General features: G+C 32.8%; 1 protein-coding gene across 2 annotated transcripts; it reads left to right on the plus strand.

Annotated features, from left to right (window-relative positions):
- The first annotated feature begins 9398 nt into the window (after positions 1-9398).
- On the plus strand, positions 9399-14065 carry LOC110890866. Of its 2 annotated transcripts, XM_022138518.2 has the most exons (5): positions 9399-9677; positions 10228-10407; positions 11148-11280; positions 11362-11602; positions 13554-14021. In XM_022138518.2, the coding sequence occupies exons 3-5, from the start codon at positions 11153-11155 to the stop codon at positions 13620-13622; spliced, it is 438 nt and encodes a 145-aa protein (XP_021994210.2). In that variant the 5' UTR covers positions 9399-9677; positions 10228-10407; positions 11148-11152; the 3' UTR covers positions 13623-14021. The 2 variants fall into 2 exon arrangements, 1 of the variants encoding a protein (XP_021994210.2); XR_004872748.1 differs by lacking the exon at positions 10228-10407 and having other exon boundaries at positions 11362-14065.
- The last annotated feature ends 4773 nt before the right edge of the window (positions 14066-18838 follow it).

Genomic DNA, 18838 nt, shown 5'->3' on the forward strand with positions numbered 1-18838 from the left:
TTTTTTCACGATGTGAAAAACATGCTTGTAGTTGAAACGAATATTTTGTTCGTGTTCATACTCCGTTTTACCCCGGTTCATGACCATCTCATCGAAATAACCACTATGAGAATTTTTGTAGAGGTTGTAAATTTCCCAAAAAAAAAAATTATGGGAGTGGCCATATAATGCCAACGTGACTTCAAGTTCTCCTTTATTCGGTTATGCTTGTTATTTATTTCTTCACAAAAATAAATATGGATACGCTCCCAATAGTCGGTGCTCTTTTAGTTTTTTCTGACTACGACGCAAGTAGACACGTTAAGATAAGCTCATGTATGAGCAACTTCTTCCTCAACCAACCACTTAAGAATCACAACTTTCTGCTTCTGCTTTGAACCGACCACTTTCTCCCTTTATTTTTTCGGCTAGAATAAGCACTTGGTGTAGATGTACCAGCCGACTGAGTGTACGGGGCATTGTACACGGGCGCCGGTTGGACATTAGGGTTGAAACTGTAACACCTCGACCGCGTAAAACAACAAACCGCGGTGGAAACGTCGGGGACTCATGTCACAAAATCATTGCCTCATAACACATGGTATTTAAAGTTTGGTATTATTAGATGTAATGTTTATATTGTCTTGGGTTAAACGGAAAACATAACATAAAATTGATTGTCTTTCATGGTTTTAAGTCACTAAGGCCCAAGTCCGCCCTAAGTGTAGCATGCTTAACATCAAACATTCGCTCCTGAAATATATGTGAAAGTAAATACATCAGCATAAAAATGCCTGTGAGTGACATAGGTTTTGTGATGAAGATTCATGGCTTGAAGGTTAAAAGAAGTGTTTAACTAAATAGTAGCCCTGAACCTTTACAAAAATGTTTTCTATTATAAAATCATGTGAAAATCAAATGATTTAAAAGAAATGATGCATAGTTAAGTAAATAACCAAATGAAAATAACTTGTGTAAAATATGTTATGTCTTGTATAAAAAGATGTCGTGTTTTGAGTAAAAGATGTCAAGACTTGTCTTTGTTCGAAGTGATTTAGATAATGCGACGATGTATAATATAATAAAAGCACTTATATAGAGGAAGTACCATCGGTGTATCCACCATACTTTTATTACATTACACACGTCTCGTTATTTAAATCACTTACCATAATCCATTAAATGAAATGTCTTGTTTAAACCAATGTTGTAATAATCAAATGTCATGTATAAACAATGTCTTGTGTAAACAAATATCATGTATAACAATGTCATGTGTAAACAAATGTCATGTATAAACAATGTGTTGTGTAAACAAATGTCATGTATAACAATGTCTTGTGCAAACAAATGTCATGTATAAACAATGTCTTCTGTAACTGAAATGTCTTATATAAAACAATGTTTTTGAATGAACAAGAGTTTTGTTTAATCAAAGGTTTTGTTTTATAAATCATTGCTTTTATTGCATAAACATTTATTAGGTTTGTTGGCGAATACATTCAAGCCTTGTCGACTGTCGGATAAACCCTTATCAGGTCAAAGGTTTATCAATGTTCATCGGATTCTGTCGTTCCCTAAGGTCACTTCCAAACAAACCTAGGAAGCGGGAACAAGATTGTCATTCCTATGGTACCATTACATACTACCGGTCGGTGTGATCAATGTTAATGAATGTATCATTTTCGAGTTCAACGCACCAAAATGTACTAAACAATGTAAGCATGTCGTGAAAAATGTCGTTGAAAATCATGTACTAGGTATGCTAGGTCAACAAACGAAGTAAAATGTCTTTGAAATCAATGTGCTAGATATGCTAGGTCAACATATGAAGCAAATGTATATTTGAATTCAATGTGCTAGGCATGTTAGGTCAACATACGAAGAAAAATGTCCATGAAATCAACGTGCTAGACATGCTAGGTTAACATATGAAGCAAAAGTATCTTTGAAATCAATGTGCTAGGCATGCTATATCAACATACGAAGCAAAATGAAATTGAAATCATGTACTATATGTATTATGTAATCAAAGCATGTATAATGTCAGGAAAACAAGAAAGTAACAATAGGCACATATGAATCACCCCAAAACATTTGAAAATGTAAAAGAAGGGAACTATGTACTCACTTGGGATTGCGTATAAGTCTTGTATGAAAGTGTAAACAAAGCTCAAGAGATCAAGGAATCAAATGTGTCCTAACATCAGATGACTATGTTAATAAGTCGGGACGTTAACAGGCGGATTAGATAGAATGAAGTTTTATAAATCAAGTGAATGTTGGAACTCATATGGCATGATTTAATAAACTTAAAATTCAGATTTGAAGGTGATCCGAAGTGCTTTTGACTCATTATGACTCGTTAAGGTAGTTTAAGCTACTTTAACGTGTCATTTGCGTAAACACGTGTTCGGATGGTTAAACATGTCCTATGATAAGTCTTAAATGCCCAAACATGTTTAAAAATGTTATAACATTAGTTTATATGTCAGAAATTTGGTTACATATGCTTAAAATGGATTTATGCGCAAAAAGGGCATTTTGGTCATTTTTAATGAACATATGAACGACTTATCATATAACTAACCAAATGATGTGACCATAAGGTATAACCTCAGTAGGTTATTCCCTATACAACTATGTCCACAAATATGTGTTTGGTCGGATCCTAAGATCGACCAAACGGGTCGGATTCGAAAGTCAAAACGGCGGTCAAGACCGCTCGAATTACGACCCTAAATAAGCACTAAACTAGAAGTGACGAGTTAGACAAGCCAAAACATGTCTAACTAAGTTGCAAAAACTTATTTGGTATCAAAACTTAGTGTTTTGATACCCAAAAATAGTTCCATCATAAAATGCACATAATGTGCATTTTTGACCGAAACTTTGACTCGTCACTTCGACTAGTAAACGTGGTAATCAGTAGGTATAATCGCAAGGGATTATAACCTTTGTGATTACGATCACGTTGCAAAGTTCAATTGAACTTTGACTTGACCAATTATAGTTAGAACCGAAAGTCAAACAGAAAGTCAATTGTCTGACTTTTAGCTCACAATAAGCTAAAATAATGAACAAGACTAGGAAAGAACACTTACTTGTGTTCTAGGATGGCAAGAATACTCAGTAGGAGGCCTCCAATGGGAAGCAAACTCCAAATTAGAGCAGATGAGATGAGAAGAGGAAAATGAGTGTGACAACTGCCACTTTTCGTGTAATTTTCGTACAACGTAAACAATAGTATTATATGGTTGTGCATTCTGAACTTATGATATGTATGATTTCATGTCTTAGTTTCAAGGAACTCACAAAAACATTTCATGATGCATGATGATTATTATTATTGATTTCGACTCGAAACAGTTTAAACAATGCACAAACATAACTAGCATACTTATCAGATAAACTAGTAGTACTGACGGGAGTTCAGTACTCAGACAGACAGTATGTTTAGGACACAGATTGAGTCCCAGAAACCATGATATACTAGAACTTTATGTGAGAAAACAAGGGTTTGTGAAACTGCGTTCCGAGTGACAAGTGAACACTAGAAACTGGCTGAAACTAGCACTAAACAGACAATTTCAACAAATTGAGTAGAAATTCAGCATTTTTAGCTTATGTAGTAATCTGAAATAATGCCAGAACGTTCAGAATAACTGAAAAGATGTTGAAAACAGTAACACGACATAAATTACATGTTATACCATACAAGGCACTAATGTTAACAATTTAAGTGACCCGATAACCAAACGAACACCCAAACACAACTAGAAGCATTATGTGAACTAGTTAACTATATTTTTATGACAATGAAGCTAGTTATGGTCTAAAACACTATGATTTACATCAAGAACCATCAAACACATAAACCTTCTAACTTATTACACTTATAACAGACATTATTCACTTAACAAATTTAAACCACAACATACACCCCACCACATCTTGACCGTCCCCTAGGGGACCCCACCTCCAAAAATTGTTGACTAATATCTAGATTAGTCAAAGGTGCTCTTAGTTAACCCATGGTTAATAGTTAGGAGGGAAATTATAAACCTTTGGGTAATAAACCTTATCTTCACCTTAAAGAACACTTTAATCTCATTATTCCCAACATCACAAAACTCAAACACTCCCCATCCTTCTCCCTTATGTTCGGCCAAGAGCACCCCCACCCACATCCATCATCTTTAATCAATTTTCAACCATTCCAAGTCTCATCTAAGGTGAAGCAAGCATATCAAAGAAGGTTGCAAGCTTTGGATCTTGAAGGACTATCATAGGAGCTTTTATCCACCATCTTTTCTTCATTTTCATCTTCTAAGTTCTACCCTAACCTTGAGCTAGTTGTAAGTGCATCTTGAACACATTTTTACCATCTTTATTTAGTAGTTAAAGGTTATGTAGAACTAAAAATCTCAAGATCTCACTAAACCAAGAAGATGAACATATGAACAAAACTAAAAACCATGAGAATATGAGTTGTTTATGTTGTGTGATAAACTTGCTTGATGCTTTCTTGTGTGAATGGTGTAGATCACCACATGAGCACTTGTTAGATGATGATTAAACACATGATCTAGCAAGTAGTTTGATAGATCTTGAAAGATCCATGTTGAACTTGCATTATGTGAAGTATGAACTTGAATACTAAGTGTGATTTTGAGTATATTATGACTCCTACAAGTTGTAGATCTTAAAAGTGAAGGATTTGAAATATCAAAGTTTCAAGAAACAAAGTTTACTTCATGTTTAGCATGATTTGGTTTCTGAAAGAAAGTGAACTTGTTTTATGGGTGAAAATGAAACACTTGAAGTGTTTAAGACATCAAAAGTTCAAGAAGATGAATTTTTACAAAAGTGGTTTACAAGCTGTGAAGATGAAATTTTTACAAGAATGGTTTTCATGAAGTAAAAATCATGTTTTTAGTGTTAATGGATCATGTTAATCACCATGTTAAAATACTACAAGTTTTTGTAAAACTTCAAGTTCATAACTTCATGAGGAAAATGCATTTATTGCATATGTTAGGAGGTAGTATTGTTGTTGATGATTGTTGAAAAGAAAAAGATATGCTTAAAGCATGGAAACCTCCATTTTTCAAATGAAACTATGGCAAAATTTTTGTAAAAATTAAACATTTAGAAAAATATGTTTTAACAAGTGTTTACAAGTAATCTTGAATCATGGTTTTAAGTAGGGCTGTAAACGAACCGAACGTTCAGCGAATAGTTCGTGAACCGTTCGGCGAGAAGTTCGTTTATGTTCGTTCGATTAGCTTAACGAACGAACACGAACAAAAAATTCCGTTCGGTTAGCTTAGCGAACGAACACGAACACAAGTCTCGTCCGTTCAATTGCGTTCGTGAACGTTCAGTAATATGTTCGGTTACATCCGTTCATGTTCATTTGATTATATTAAAAAAATCATAAATAATAACCCTATTTTTTCTATGTTAGCTAAAATTTGGACAAATACATTTTTGGGATAATTATGTCTAGGTTAGTTAACTTTCAATAATTATGTCTAAGTTAGTTAAACTTGCTTCACGTTTGGTGGTTGTAATAGACTTCTTGTGTTTTGGTTTATCATTTGATGATTATATTTAACTACCTATGTCCAATTTTTAAGGATAACAATGTTTTTATATTTTATTTTCAAGTTAAATGTTCGTTTACGTTTGTTCTTATTTGCTTACGTTCGTTTGTGTTCGAGACCCGTGTTCACGAACTGTTCGTGAACAATTGAATTTCCTTAACGAACGAACATGAACATAAACTTATGTTCGGTATGCGTTCGTGAACAGTTCGCGAACATATTAATTCCTTAACGAACGAACACCAACATGGCCTTGTTCGTGTTCGTTCGGTTCGTTTACAGCCCTAGTTTTAAGTGTAAAAATTGCCATAATTTTTTTGTACAAAAATTACAAATAATGGAGGCTGATTTTCAAAAATAAAAATGACTAAGTATATATTTAGGAAAATATATATTTATATATTTAGAAATAACATAAATTATGTGCTATGTGTATATTATTTGTATTAGTTATACTAAAATTTGGAACTCGAAAATAATATACCACAAAAAATACCAAGAATTACAAAAAAAATTACAAGAATACAAAAACATATATCTTGGACAAATAACAAATATTGGACATACCGACAATGGACACGTTGGACAAATTATATAAATACCCCGAAAATTTAATTTGTATTATGACAAACTTGGTAAACGGAATTTTCTAAACTGAACAAACGACAAAGTATGAATTTTTACAATTATATAAGAATATATTATATTTTGTCAACTTGAAATATATTATTTTGAGTATAAGAAAATATTATTTTCATAAACACTTTATAAATATATTATTTTAGTGGAAACTAAAAATATATATTTTTCTAACTTGGTCTTAAAAATAGAGTATTTTTAAGATATATGTGAATACATATATTTTATCAAGTCAAAATATAGATATTTCTCTATAAATTTATCTTAAAATATTTATATTTTAAGAATACAAGAATATTGATTTTTAGTGGAAACAATATTCCGGAAAAATTATATATATATATATATATTAAGTATGAAATACTTAATATATACAAGAAAATATGTATTCATATACGTACAAATACATACCAACATACACTACCAACACTTGGTAAAATACCCTCATACAAGTATTATACACACGCATGAGAATACAAAGTGACATGCTCAACATACTTATAATACAAGTATACCTATATTTGGGAATACGTATAAATGTGTAATACTCAATAAACGGTATAAGTTATGAAATCTACAAACATACGTATATGAGAACCATATGACAAAACGAGTTAAAAATATATTATTTTTAACAAAACCCCGGAATATTTACATGAAAATAACATAGGTTAAAATATAATTATTTTAACTAATGTGCTACAATTGAAAATTATATATAATTATAAAAATTATATATACATCATACACCGAAAGTGTAACTCAAAGTATACAAAATTCCAAAACAAGTCCTAATAAGTAATTAAGACTAAGAGTCGTTACACGACCGAGGTGTCTAATAAAACATAGCACGTTTGTAGGTAGTGACACGACTCGCGGATATCAACTTTGAGTGCACACGACTACGGGCGCAAACCTGTGAGTTCATGTCCCCCTTTTCTCTTAACGTTTCCGGTTTACAACTTTCGGGGCGAAATACATGTCAAACTTGGGTATGATTAAGTTATGGAATGAACTCTTAGATCATGTGAGCATAGGCTGTAAATGAGGTGCCATTAATCCTTTTAAGGACCACGAAACAAATGTTAGATCTAATGGGTACGGGCAAGCCCCACTCACGGTCCATGGGTGACCACTTAGAGTGCCGTTGTGTCCCTGTCGGGGGGTGAACCGATACTAAAAATTGCCTACTCGGGTTGAGTACCTCCTATGTCGTCACATATGTCAATGTCCTTGCAAAACATTAATGATCAACATGTTCATAGACGCTTTACATACCTACTTACAACTAAACTTTCAAATGTTTTTGAGACTCATTTGATACGCATACATATAAAAAACACATGAACTCGCTCAACTTTTGTTGATTTTTCAACTTACATGTATTTCAGGAAAGTAGATGGATCTATGGCGCGGGTGTCGTTTTCAAGCTGTGAATGTCAAGTTTAGATGTCATCCATTTTTGGAGGGTTTGGTCCATATATCTCATCCTTAATGAGATATAGGATGCAAAGCCTCGTGAAACTAGTCTTTTGTTAACAAGTCCTTTTTGTGGAACTTTGGAACTCATGTTGGTTTGTAACTTAACTTAATACTTGTGTGGTTGGAAACTTAAACAACTCATGTTTTGAAATGTTTTAAACTTGCGTATGGATGAACATCTCTTATTTTAGATCATGTAGTTGTTTGTTATGATCGAATGCAATGAAAACTGCTCAAGTCACACACATACGCTTCCGCAAAAGACAGGGTGTGACAGGTTAGTATCAGAGCTTCGATTGTAGTGAACTAGGATTCCTTCTCGAGTCTAGACTACAATCAATAGGGTTCTCTCACGAAAATACTTTTACAACAAATAAAATGTTTTGAGTTACATTTACAAAAACGTCAAGATCCATGAAACAATCATTTTTAAAAAGGAAAAATAAGCAAGGACATTAGTTGATGGTATAGACTTGCCGAATTAGAAATGACCCACGTAGGAACAACGTGAATACATGTGATATGTTGCCTGCATTTGCCTGTATATACTAAGTAACATTATTATTCATTAATATATATACATATATGCGCACGATAGGATACCATGTCATCTTCTGAGAGCAGCGGCCTGTCTGACGAGCACGACCCTATGGCTATTGTCTCCGATGATGAGGTAGCACACGCCCCCGAGATCTTCACGTCTGACTCCGAGAGCGACCCGGAGATGATGTCTGACGACGACGACCTCGATGATTTCCAACCCTTCGCTCTACCAGACTTTGATGATGACGTTCCTTTTGTTGATGATGTTCTCGCTTTACCTTTTACCTCTACCTCTCCATGACCAACTTATCATCGAACATCCTGATGGTGAGCATCTTGTTGAGCCCATTCCGATTAATGCTATTCCCTTGCTGCCATCCCTGCCAAGGATTGGCCTTTTGTTGTTGATGGTAATGATATTGATTTCCCTGTGATTCGGTACCCTTCTCTTTAACAGAAAAATGGACGAAGTTAACCCAGTGGACTAAAATGGCAACGGTGAAACCTTTTTGGACCCATAGGAGAAAAATGAAATCTTTAGACTAAACTGACAAAATGGTCCAAACCACATGGACTAAAATGGCATTTAACTCTTAGTTTTATCTAGAATAAATTCAGCTTTGAGACTTGGCTTCTATGGACCGGTGTGAGCTCCTAAAAAGTATAAAAATATAGGTTAGGGAACTACTAATAACAATATTTTTTTTTGAACGACAATGAACGACATGTCAACCATCGTGATACAGGGCGCTGTGGCCAAGGTCGACCACTTGACGACCGCTAGCCCTTGGCTCTCCCAGATGCCCGGAAACCCGACCTCCACCCGCCCGAAGGCACCCCAGTGGAATAATCGATAAAACTTCGCCTCCCATTCAAAATGAACAGGCGCCACCCGTTTTCGGCCTTCACCCGGATGCCACAGAAAATAATGAGAACACTGAAAATCGTACCTGTGTTATAAGAAATATCAAATCTTTACCCAACCACTCCACCATTACCCCATTAGCTAATAAATCACGAGTAGTATGTTTTTTTTTTCTCTCTCATGCCATAAAACTTTTACTAGATTATCCACTGGGTCAATTTCGTAATTTCCTACTAGTGATTTACCCTAAATAAATGGTTCACTTGCGCCACTTCTCCAACACACACATTTAGGTCTTGTTTTTTTTTTTCACCCTAGCAGCCGTCATGTAGCAGCAGCAGCAGCAGCCATCGTATTATATCATCTTAATATTAGGTTCTATTTACTTATTTTTTTACAATCTTTCTCAAGTTTTGATCTCTTGTTCTGCAAATCTTTTTGTTTCATCGAAGTTTCATTCATTAATTTTGGGTTTGGATTTAAAATGGACCTCGTGGATGGGATCTTAGAGATCCAGATGTTATAGTTTTCGATCGTGATTTCTCTGTTTAAATCTGAAGGTACAAATCTTCTTTCAGACAAATTTCATTATTTATATGTTTGGGTTCAACATTTGATACGGTTGAGGGTATAAAAGTTGTATGTGGTCCGGATTCTTGTTTGTTTTGCACGTGCCCAGATTCTTATTTCATTGTTTATAAGTTTGAGGCTTTATCCAGGCTTAAATATTATATTTTATTTCACAGCCATTGGGTGTGATATTGTAAAGAAAGCTGGGATAAGGCTAAGATTAGGGATTTGATTTTAAAATCGCACGGTTTGAGTATCAATACTTTATATTTGTAATGGGTGCGTTAATACTTCCAAATTCTTTGTGCAATAAAAAAAGTTATAAAGAGTACAAAAAACATGTGGTAGGCCTTTTCATTGTATACGAAACACATATAGTTCCATGATTCATAATTAGATATACTACATTCGTTGGGTGGTTAAACCGCTGTTTCTTAACTTAAAATTCAAATAAACGTATTGTTGGTCATAGACTCTAATTGCAGTTATTTTATGGCTGCTTCTCATATGTGACATGATACCTTGCTTATTATTTTTTAGGGCAAAATCCATATTTTTTTATACAAGGGTTTTCTTAACCAACATGTTTAAAAGACAAAAGTTAAGGAAACCAGACCCCATATATCAAGTACGAAATGAAGGATCTGAGCATCTATCATGGTTCACACTACAAGAATATGGAGCAACAACGACGACACCTACTAGAAACTTCAAATTAAGGTTAGTTTATGTTTATTTTTGTTCAAAGATGTGAATGTTAATAAATGTATGTAAGGAGGTATATACAAAGATGTAAATGTTAGTCAAAGATGTGTAATTTTGGTATGTAAGGATGTATGTTTGTATAGAAATGTGGATATGTGAACATGTATGTGAAAATATATAATGTATGTAAACTTGGTGAAAATGTGTGTACGTAAGTCTATGTATGTGTGTATGTATGTATGTGTGTATGTTAGTATGTACATGTGTATGTTAGTTTGTAAGTATGTATAAATTATGTGTATTTGGTGAAAATGTGTGTATATTAGTATGTATGTGTGTGTTAGCTTGTAAGCATGTATAAATTATGTGTATTTGGTTATAATGTGTGTATGTGAGTCTATGTGTGTGTTTATGTAGGTGTTTGTAGGAATGTATAAATTATGTGTATTTGGTGAAAATGTGTGTATGTAAATGTTGAAAAAATTGTGTAATTTTGGGTTTATACAGGAATGTAAATATGTATGTAAGGATGTATGTTTATATGTATTTAAGGACGTATGTTTGTATGTAATTTTGGGTTTGTGTAGACGATCCTGATTATGTCATCGAGTTTGATTAAAAGAATAGCTATTGTAATTTATATTAGTTGGTATTTGAAAAAAACGTGTTGAAATCTTAATTTACATATTAGTTAAACTTGTACTTTCTATTAATTTCTATTTGATACACTTGTTGTAACATTTGTAACTTTTTAGGAAAAATGTTTTCTTTCTGGTTTGTATTTGTTTATCTCATGACGGATGTGTTCCCCCCCGGGACATGGGGGAGACGGAGCTGGGGATCTACCACATCCGGAGCCTTTTCGGAGAGGGACGCACGAGACCAATCGTAAGTTATCAATTATTATTTAGTACTTTTATTTCATTATTTATAGATGTTGTCACTAATTATATTTAATTTTAATTGCAGCGGTTTCCTCAAGGAGAGTTGGGGGAAAGCAAAAAATCAAAAGCTTCGCGAAATGGTGAAAGCGGGGGGACCCGTGTCTCTTACATTCGATAGAGATGTAACCTATACCCCGCTCGGTGTACCGAGCGACCTATTTCCACGTGAGGCGGGTATGTATATGTGGCGGACCATCCCGTTCGATAAAATGGGTTGGGACAAAGTTTCGAAACCTCATAAGGATGCTATCATGAACCACCTAAAGGTAAATAAGTTATTTCGCCTTAAACGGCTGCAAATGCAACAGAAAACGGGTGTAAAAACGCAGCCGTTTGCTGCTGCGTTTGCAGCTGTACACGCGCCGTTAAACGACTGCATACACAACAGCAATTGAGTGCAAAAACACAGCCGTTTGCTGCCGTTTAATGTAATAATGTATAATACGTTTTATTATTTGAGTTTACTTGGTACCGTAACATAACCCATTATATGAATGACACTGTACTTGATGTTTTTTGGCTGTTTGGTTACATTGCTATATGTAATATCATATTTTTAAATAATATTAATAGTAATGGAGGTTATCTCTGAAACTCTAAATTTTAATTATCCACAAGCATAAGTGTTATAATAGTTGATATCACTAAGTTAATATATAAGAATCAAATGTCAACTTCATACAATCTGATGATTAATTATTACTAGGTTTTTTTACCTCGCGTATTACCGCGAAACGGAGCAAATGATAACGTAAAACAAAAGTTATTTGAAAATGTAACATGTTGTTTAAAAAGACTAACCGTTAGAATCGGTTCAGATGATATCATCGTATCATATTATCATATTATGATACCAAATAATATTTTATTTGGAATATAAATTCGTTTTTAATAAAACTTATACTGATCGAGGGTAGAAATTAAACAAAACTACGTACTTAGGCTTAAAAAATAACGAACATAAGTTATCAAAGAAATATCAAATTAATTGAGAAAGCAAAGATGAATTAAAAAAAGAGAAGAATTATGAAAACAAAAATAAATGATAAAGGAAATATAGTTTTAGAAAAGAAAAAGATGAAAATACGTTAAAAGCTAAAAGTAAATATAATAATAAAAGGGAAAACTGAAAATATGTTAAAAGTTAAAAGTAATTATGAAAAATAACATACTGATATAATAAAATATTAAAAAGATACATATTATTTTAAATTTAAAATTACTATTCATGGTAGCTCGTAAACAATATATATAAAATATATATAAAATAGAGTTATTTTTAGTTCATATAAAATTAAATAATAATTATAATACTATTAAAATTTAAAAAATAAATTCTTAAAAAGTTATAGTTACTATTCATCATCACTTTGGTATAATATGTATAATGTATAATAATAATAATATAATAATAATATCTTATTTTAATAATCAAAATATAATAAATAATAAAGAAGATAATATAATAATCATAAAAAATATGTATCTTAGTAATAAGGGTAAGGGAGTGTCTATTTCTTGTCTAATATTGACCAAACCGGCTAAACCAAAACATTTTAACAATTTAGTTGTAACTGAATAATTCGGTGGTGCTAATGATATATATTTCATATTTAAACGCATATTGTGTTGATAAATTTAATATTTAGTATAAATATATCAATAGATGTTTTGAGTGCGGTGTTTCTTCTGTTCAATTAGCTTATGAGTTATTCAGGCTTAGATTTTATGTGGTGAAACTGAAAACCGAACCAAACCAAGTTCAGTAATGTTCAAATCGAACTGAAAAGTGAATGACAATTTAGTTTGGTTTCTGTTTTTTAGTAACTTAGCGGGAATTATACAACCGTTTAACGGCGTTCGCAGCCGTTTAATGACAATTCTACAACCGTTTAATGACAATTCTACAACCGTTTAATGACAATTATTCATGTTCTTTTGTTCAGGCGTTTGCAGCTGTAAATGCGCCGTTAAACGGCTGCGTTTTTGCACCCGTTTGCTGCCGCGTTTGCAGCCGTAAACAGCTGGAAACACGGCAGCAAACAGCTGCATTTTTAAACCAGTTTGCTGCTGCGTTTGCAGCAGTAAACGCGCCGTCATATTTCTAGCAGCCGTCATGTAGCTGTAGACACCATCATTTTATATTCGCTAGTTTTTTTTTCTTACATTTTTTCAACTTTTGATTCCTATTCTGCAAATTTATTTGTTTAATCGTAGTTTGGATTCAGAATGGATTTGGTGGAGGGGATCTCCAGGATTGTTTTCGATTGTGATTTCTCTGTTTAAATCGAAGGGTATAAATTGTTTATAATTTGATTGGACAATGAAGTGTGAAATGAAGGTAAAGTAGAAGAAGCACTGTTGTTGTGAAAATCAAGTTTGAATGATTTATATGTTGGTTTGCAAGGAAGGTAAGATGGATTGCAAGGAAGGTAAGGTCGATAAACATCCATTGAGTCTAAGATGTATAATTGATATTAACCTTGCATGAGGGATCATTATCCGTCGCTCCTTGCCTTCTAGATATTACACATAATTATATGTTTAGCGGACAATTTTGGGACACATGTAGCTAACGTCTTTACTTTGGAAAAATGCATATTGATAAGATTACTATTGTGTGACAATCACGTTCTATTTGTTTTATTTTCTATATTGTGAATCTGTATATCCATTTCATATTTATTGTAGGTGTTAACAAAATCATAATTCATATTTGTATTGTGCTTTATTATTGTCAAAGTTATCTTTGATATTTGTATGGTGTTTTGTGTTCTGCATTTATATTTCTATTATTGATTGTAATGATTTTTTTATCTTAGTTAAAATCAATTGTTCACTTTAAAGGACACCGACTAATATTAAGTAATGGGACGTGTCTTGCTCTTTGGCCTAGTGGTATCAAGGTGTTGGCTGTCTTTTTATGTGGTGAATGTTCAAATTACATTGGTGACAAAAATAAGTTGTTTACAAAATTAAAGGTAATATGATATATATATTAAAGTGACTAAACCAATCCACTTATGATCAAAATTCTTCTCAAATCATGCTCTACAAACTCTTGATAGATGATTGTCAAACTAGATTAACTAAGTATCCGGTAGGTTAGCTCATGATTATTATCTCGAAAAGATTTGGAGACACTTTAGTTTGAAGAGTGATTTGTCACTTGAGTTAGCGGAATGTTATAGATGATTTCCATTAAGTTTTGTCCGATTGTGTTTTCCTACAGGATCATTTGATTGAGAATGGAGAGATACTAAAATAGCAGTAGTACCTCAAAGAGTAGACGATTCGTGTGAGCAAGAAAAGTATGAGATTTCGTGTGACTGGAAAGAGAAAATTAACATAATATTACATAAAATTATAAGTTAACAAAAGAATGATAAAGTAAAAGATAGAAAACAAAAAAAAGCTAAATAATTTTTTCGAGTAACAGGACCTCGCAAAGTCGATGAGTATCAAAGAAAGGATCAAGACAGAAAACATTAATCAAAGCAGTCAGTTGCAAAACATTTGACCTAAACAAAATATTTAAATTAAACACATCATAGCTCAAAGCAGTCAGTTGCAAAACATTTGACCTAAACAAAATATTTAAATTAAACACATCATAGCGTTAGGATTGGTTGGCAAATTCTAAATTGTTAAGTGCTGAACGAGTAAGAGGTCTGAACCATTAAGAGGCAGTATAATGCTTAACCGTTTAGAGGCAAATATCTGACCAATTCATACTAGAGGTCTTAACCATTCAGACTCAGTATAATGCTTAACCATTCAGAGGCAAATGTCTGAACCATTCATACACCTGCTCACGAAACAAAAGTCTAAACCATTAAGTGCTGAACCAATAAAAGAAATAAGATATCTGATCCATTAAGAGCCCATTAAGAGATAAACAAACAGTCCCTTAGTTGCAAACCCGTTGACCTAAAAAAAGCATTTTAATTTGTAAACCTTGAACACAGAGGAAATATCAAACACATCAAAGGTACTGTACGATGTTGTTATAATAACAAATCATGCTACTTTGTCAAACCCATCAAGTAGAATTTTATGCAATCACTAACATAAAATGAGTAGTAATGGTTGAGTAGAAGCAAATCACTTTCGAGTTAAAATAGGTCAATCAAGAAAGACACATAATGTAGTTTTTTTATTTTTTAAAGACAACTTTCTTTTATTTTCACTAAAAAACTTGTCAAGTTACATCAAAAGAGGTTGCTTTGGGTTAAGAGGTTAAATGAGTAAAAATTTAAAAAGTTGAGCATTATAAAAATGGGTTGAGTGGGTCAAACCAAGCAAAAATGAAACGCGTTCATAGTTTATAAAAATCATACAAATAGTTTTATTATGTTCTAACAAAATTAGTTTCGAGTCATTAAACATCATTTATAAACTTCAACAAAAGCTATTTTCAGGGCCGGAGCAATCTGACTCGTTTTGTAGGTTAAAAACCGACAACGACCCACCTTCAACCGAAAGAAAAAATGTGAGAGCACATGTCTATGTGCAGAGCCGTCCTCGAGAACTCTCAAGAAAATTTAGGCTTCAGACGTAAAAAAGAATTGGGCCCAAAATTATAATCCACCATCAACACCGTTTTACATAACAAATAGATGCATATACTCTATATAGGGTTAGGTTCATTTGTAAATAACCCTTTTGATAATGAACTGTGTGAACTAATCCTAACTCTTGATTATCAACACACAAGTGTAAATCAATGGTCATTATTTGTTCACTCGGTTCACAAATACACTAAGTGTTCACTCTGGAACTCAACCATATATATATATATATATATATATATATATATATAGGGTCAGGATTTAGAGAAAACGGTAGAAAGTGTGAGAATGGTGAGAACGCTTATTGATCGTCCGATCAAAACAATCTATGGACTAGATTGGCGCTGTGGCCTTTTAGTAAATAACACCAATTTTATTACGTGGACGCGCGTTATTAAGGGTAAAAGCGTCTTTACACCACTATACCAAAACGCCATACTGATGAATAAAACATCATTACCGACCAAAACACATCGCTATATAAACAAAAACAACCCAGACATAAAAACACACCCACCAGAACTTGAAACGCCATATTTTCTACTATATACCATTCATCTTACAAACACCAAAATCCCCAAAACATCAAACACAACTACTCAAAAAACGCCTTTCTACTATATACCATTCATCTTATAAAACGCTAAAACACTCAAACATCAAAGATTCCAAAAAGATCGACGGTTCTTTCAGATACACTATTTCCACAGTAAAACGCTAAAAATGCCAAATATCGTTTCTTGTATATTCATATATTGTTCTACGCCAAAGTTTTGGATAATGCATTCTTCCCTAAGGTGCTGTGACTCAAATAACATTTTGCTGCATGAGATGGACAAATCATGAACAAAAAAATGCTCAGGTCAGACTTATGTCATTTTCTGTGTTTTGTTCTTGATAAATATTTTAATGGCATGAAAAGACGAATGACACTAATGAGTTATTTGAAGATACATATTCAAACAAAAAATTCATGTCATTTTGTCTTTCCAAACGGCCACAAAAACACATGCATGACTAAGCCAAACCACCAACGAACATGATTCAAAAGAAGAAAGAGACTGATGACAGTGAAGATTTGGAAGATGAATTGTTTTTATTTTTATTTTTTTAATTTTCTTTTTCTGAATTTTGCTATGTAATTTTCAACTTAGAATAAAAAATACATCATGTTAATAAAAAATGCCAAAACAGTCATAATGCATATGAAACGCCATAAATGGAGTAAAAACGCCAAAAACTCCTAAACTATAATGAAAGTAATTCGCAGAAGTATTAATTAATAAAAAGCTAAAAAAAGAAAATGCCAAAAACTACTTAAACCCATTCAAAACGCCAAACTTGGGAGATGGAAAGTCTATTAATATTATATATTAAAACAGTAAAAATACACAGTAACTGAAATGACAGCTACTTTATTAATATCATATATTATAAATAAAATCTCGCATAAACCACGCGCCAAAAACATCCTATAAGAGAGACGTCTCTACACAATCAACTTATCACAACCCCAGAAACAAACGCCATATTTCCTAGAAAGCATTCACTTTAAAAACGCCAAAAAATAATAGTTAAAAAAGCTACAGATGCAGAACCTCGATTCTGCTGTATTGAGTATTGATCTGAATGAAGTTTCACTGAAGGATTCTTCTCTGAGTTGGGTATCTCTATAATCTTTTGCTGAATGAGATGGACAAATATTCAAGGTAAAGAGACTGATGACACTGATATGATATCATGTCACTTTATTCTTGATGGATATATTGATGGTATGAAGGGATCAATACATTAGAGAAGGCGTTGATCTTCAACATGTCATTAAACAAGTATATATCCACCCACAATAAAGGATGCTACAAAAAATAAGCATCTTCTAAAGACGGTCGTTATGAAGGAAAATAAGGATCTACATAAGGTATTCAAAAACAGGATCAAAATGCCAAAAAGGTCAAAAGTAGAAGAGGCTGATGACAGTGAAGATTTGGATGAGAAATTAGATTATAATTTTTATTTTTTTCATTTTATATTGTTTGTTATCTAAATGTTTGTTGTTTATCATCTAATTCTCTACTATTTTAAAAAAATTTAGTATAAAACGCTAAAAACTACAAACACCAAAACGCCTGATAGTGTGAAAAATTGTGAGAAGGAATGCTAGCAAAGCACGATAATGCTATATAAAACGCCAAAAAACGCAAACAAAGTAAAAAGAAAAATAAAAAAGACGGTATCATTATTGCCAAACATTATAGTTATATTAAAGCCACTACATGGAAAATTGAAATTTATTTATCTTTTCAAAACGTCATAATTGCCTGTCACATTATAGGCCTGTATCCTACATGTCAAAACACTTGATATAAATAAAATCAAGAAAATTACTGATGTTTTTACAATAAAGGCCTGCATCCTGAACTAAAAAAACAAATAAAAACGCCAAAACAATACTTAAAACGCCAAAATATTTACTATGATTCTGATCTAAAAACAATAAAAAGCTGCGTATTTATTAAACGCCAAAAAATGGAAAGATGAAGTGACACGCGTTTAAAAAAAGAAAATATGAAAGGACAAAAAAGCCCCTCCGCCCTTTTTTAAGCGGCGTGACACGTGTTGGGCTAGGAAGCGTTCTCACCGTTCTCACACTTTTGAGCATTTTCTCCTGAACCCGTTTCTCTCTCTCTCTCTCTCTCTCTCTATATATATATATATAGGACGAGGTTCATGAATGAACAACATCCTTGTTTGTGAACCGTGTGAACCGATCTGAGCCATTGATATTTTTTTAGACATAAAGGATATGATGGTAATTAATCAGTTTAAATTAGAAAGTTATATATTTTTGTTAACATTAAACTAACTACCCCTTATGATCTTTAAATAGTTATAAATTTTTCATACGTTAATATTTTTTTTATTTAAATACAC

This window comes from Helianthus annuus, chromosome 11, assembly GCF_002127325.2.
Source record: "Helianthus annuus cultivar XRQ/B chromosome 11, HanXRQr2.0-SUNRISE, whole genome shotgun sequence".
NCBI lineage: Eukaryota > Viridiplantae > Streptophyta > Magnoliopsida > Asterales > Asteraceae > Helianthus > Helianthus annuus.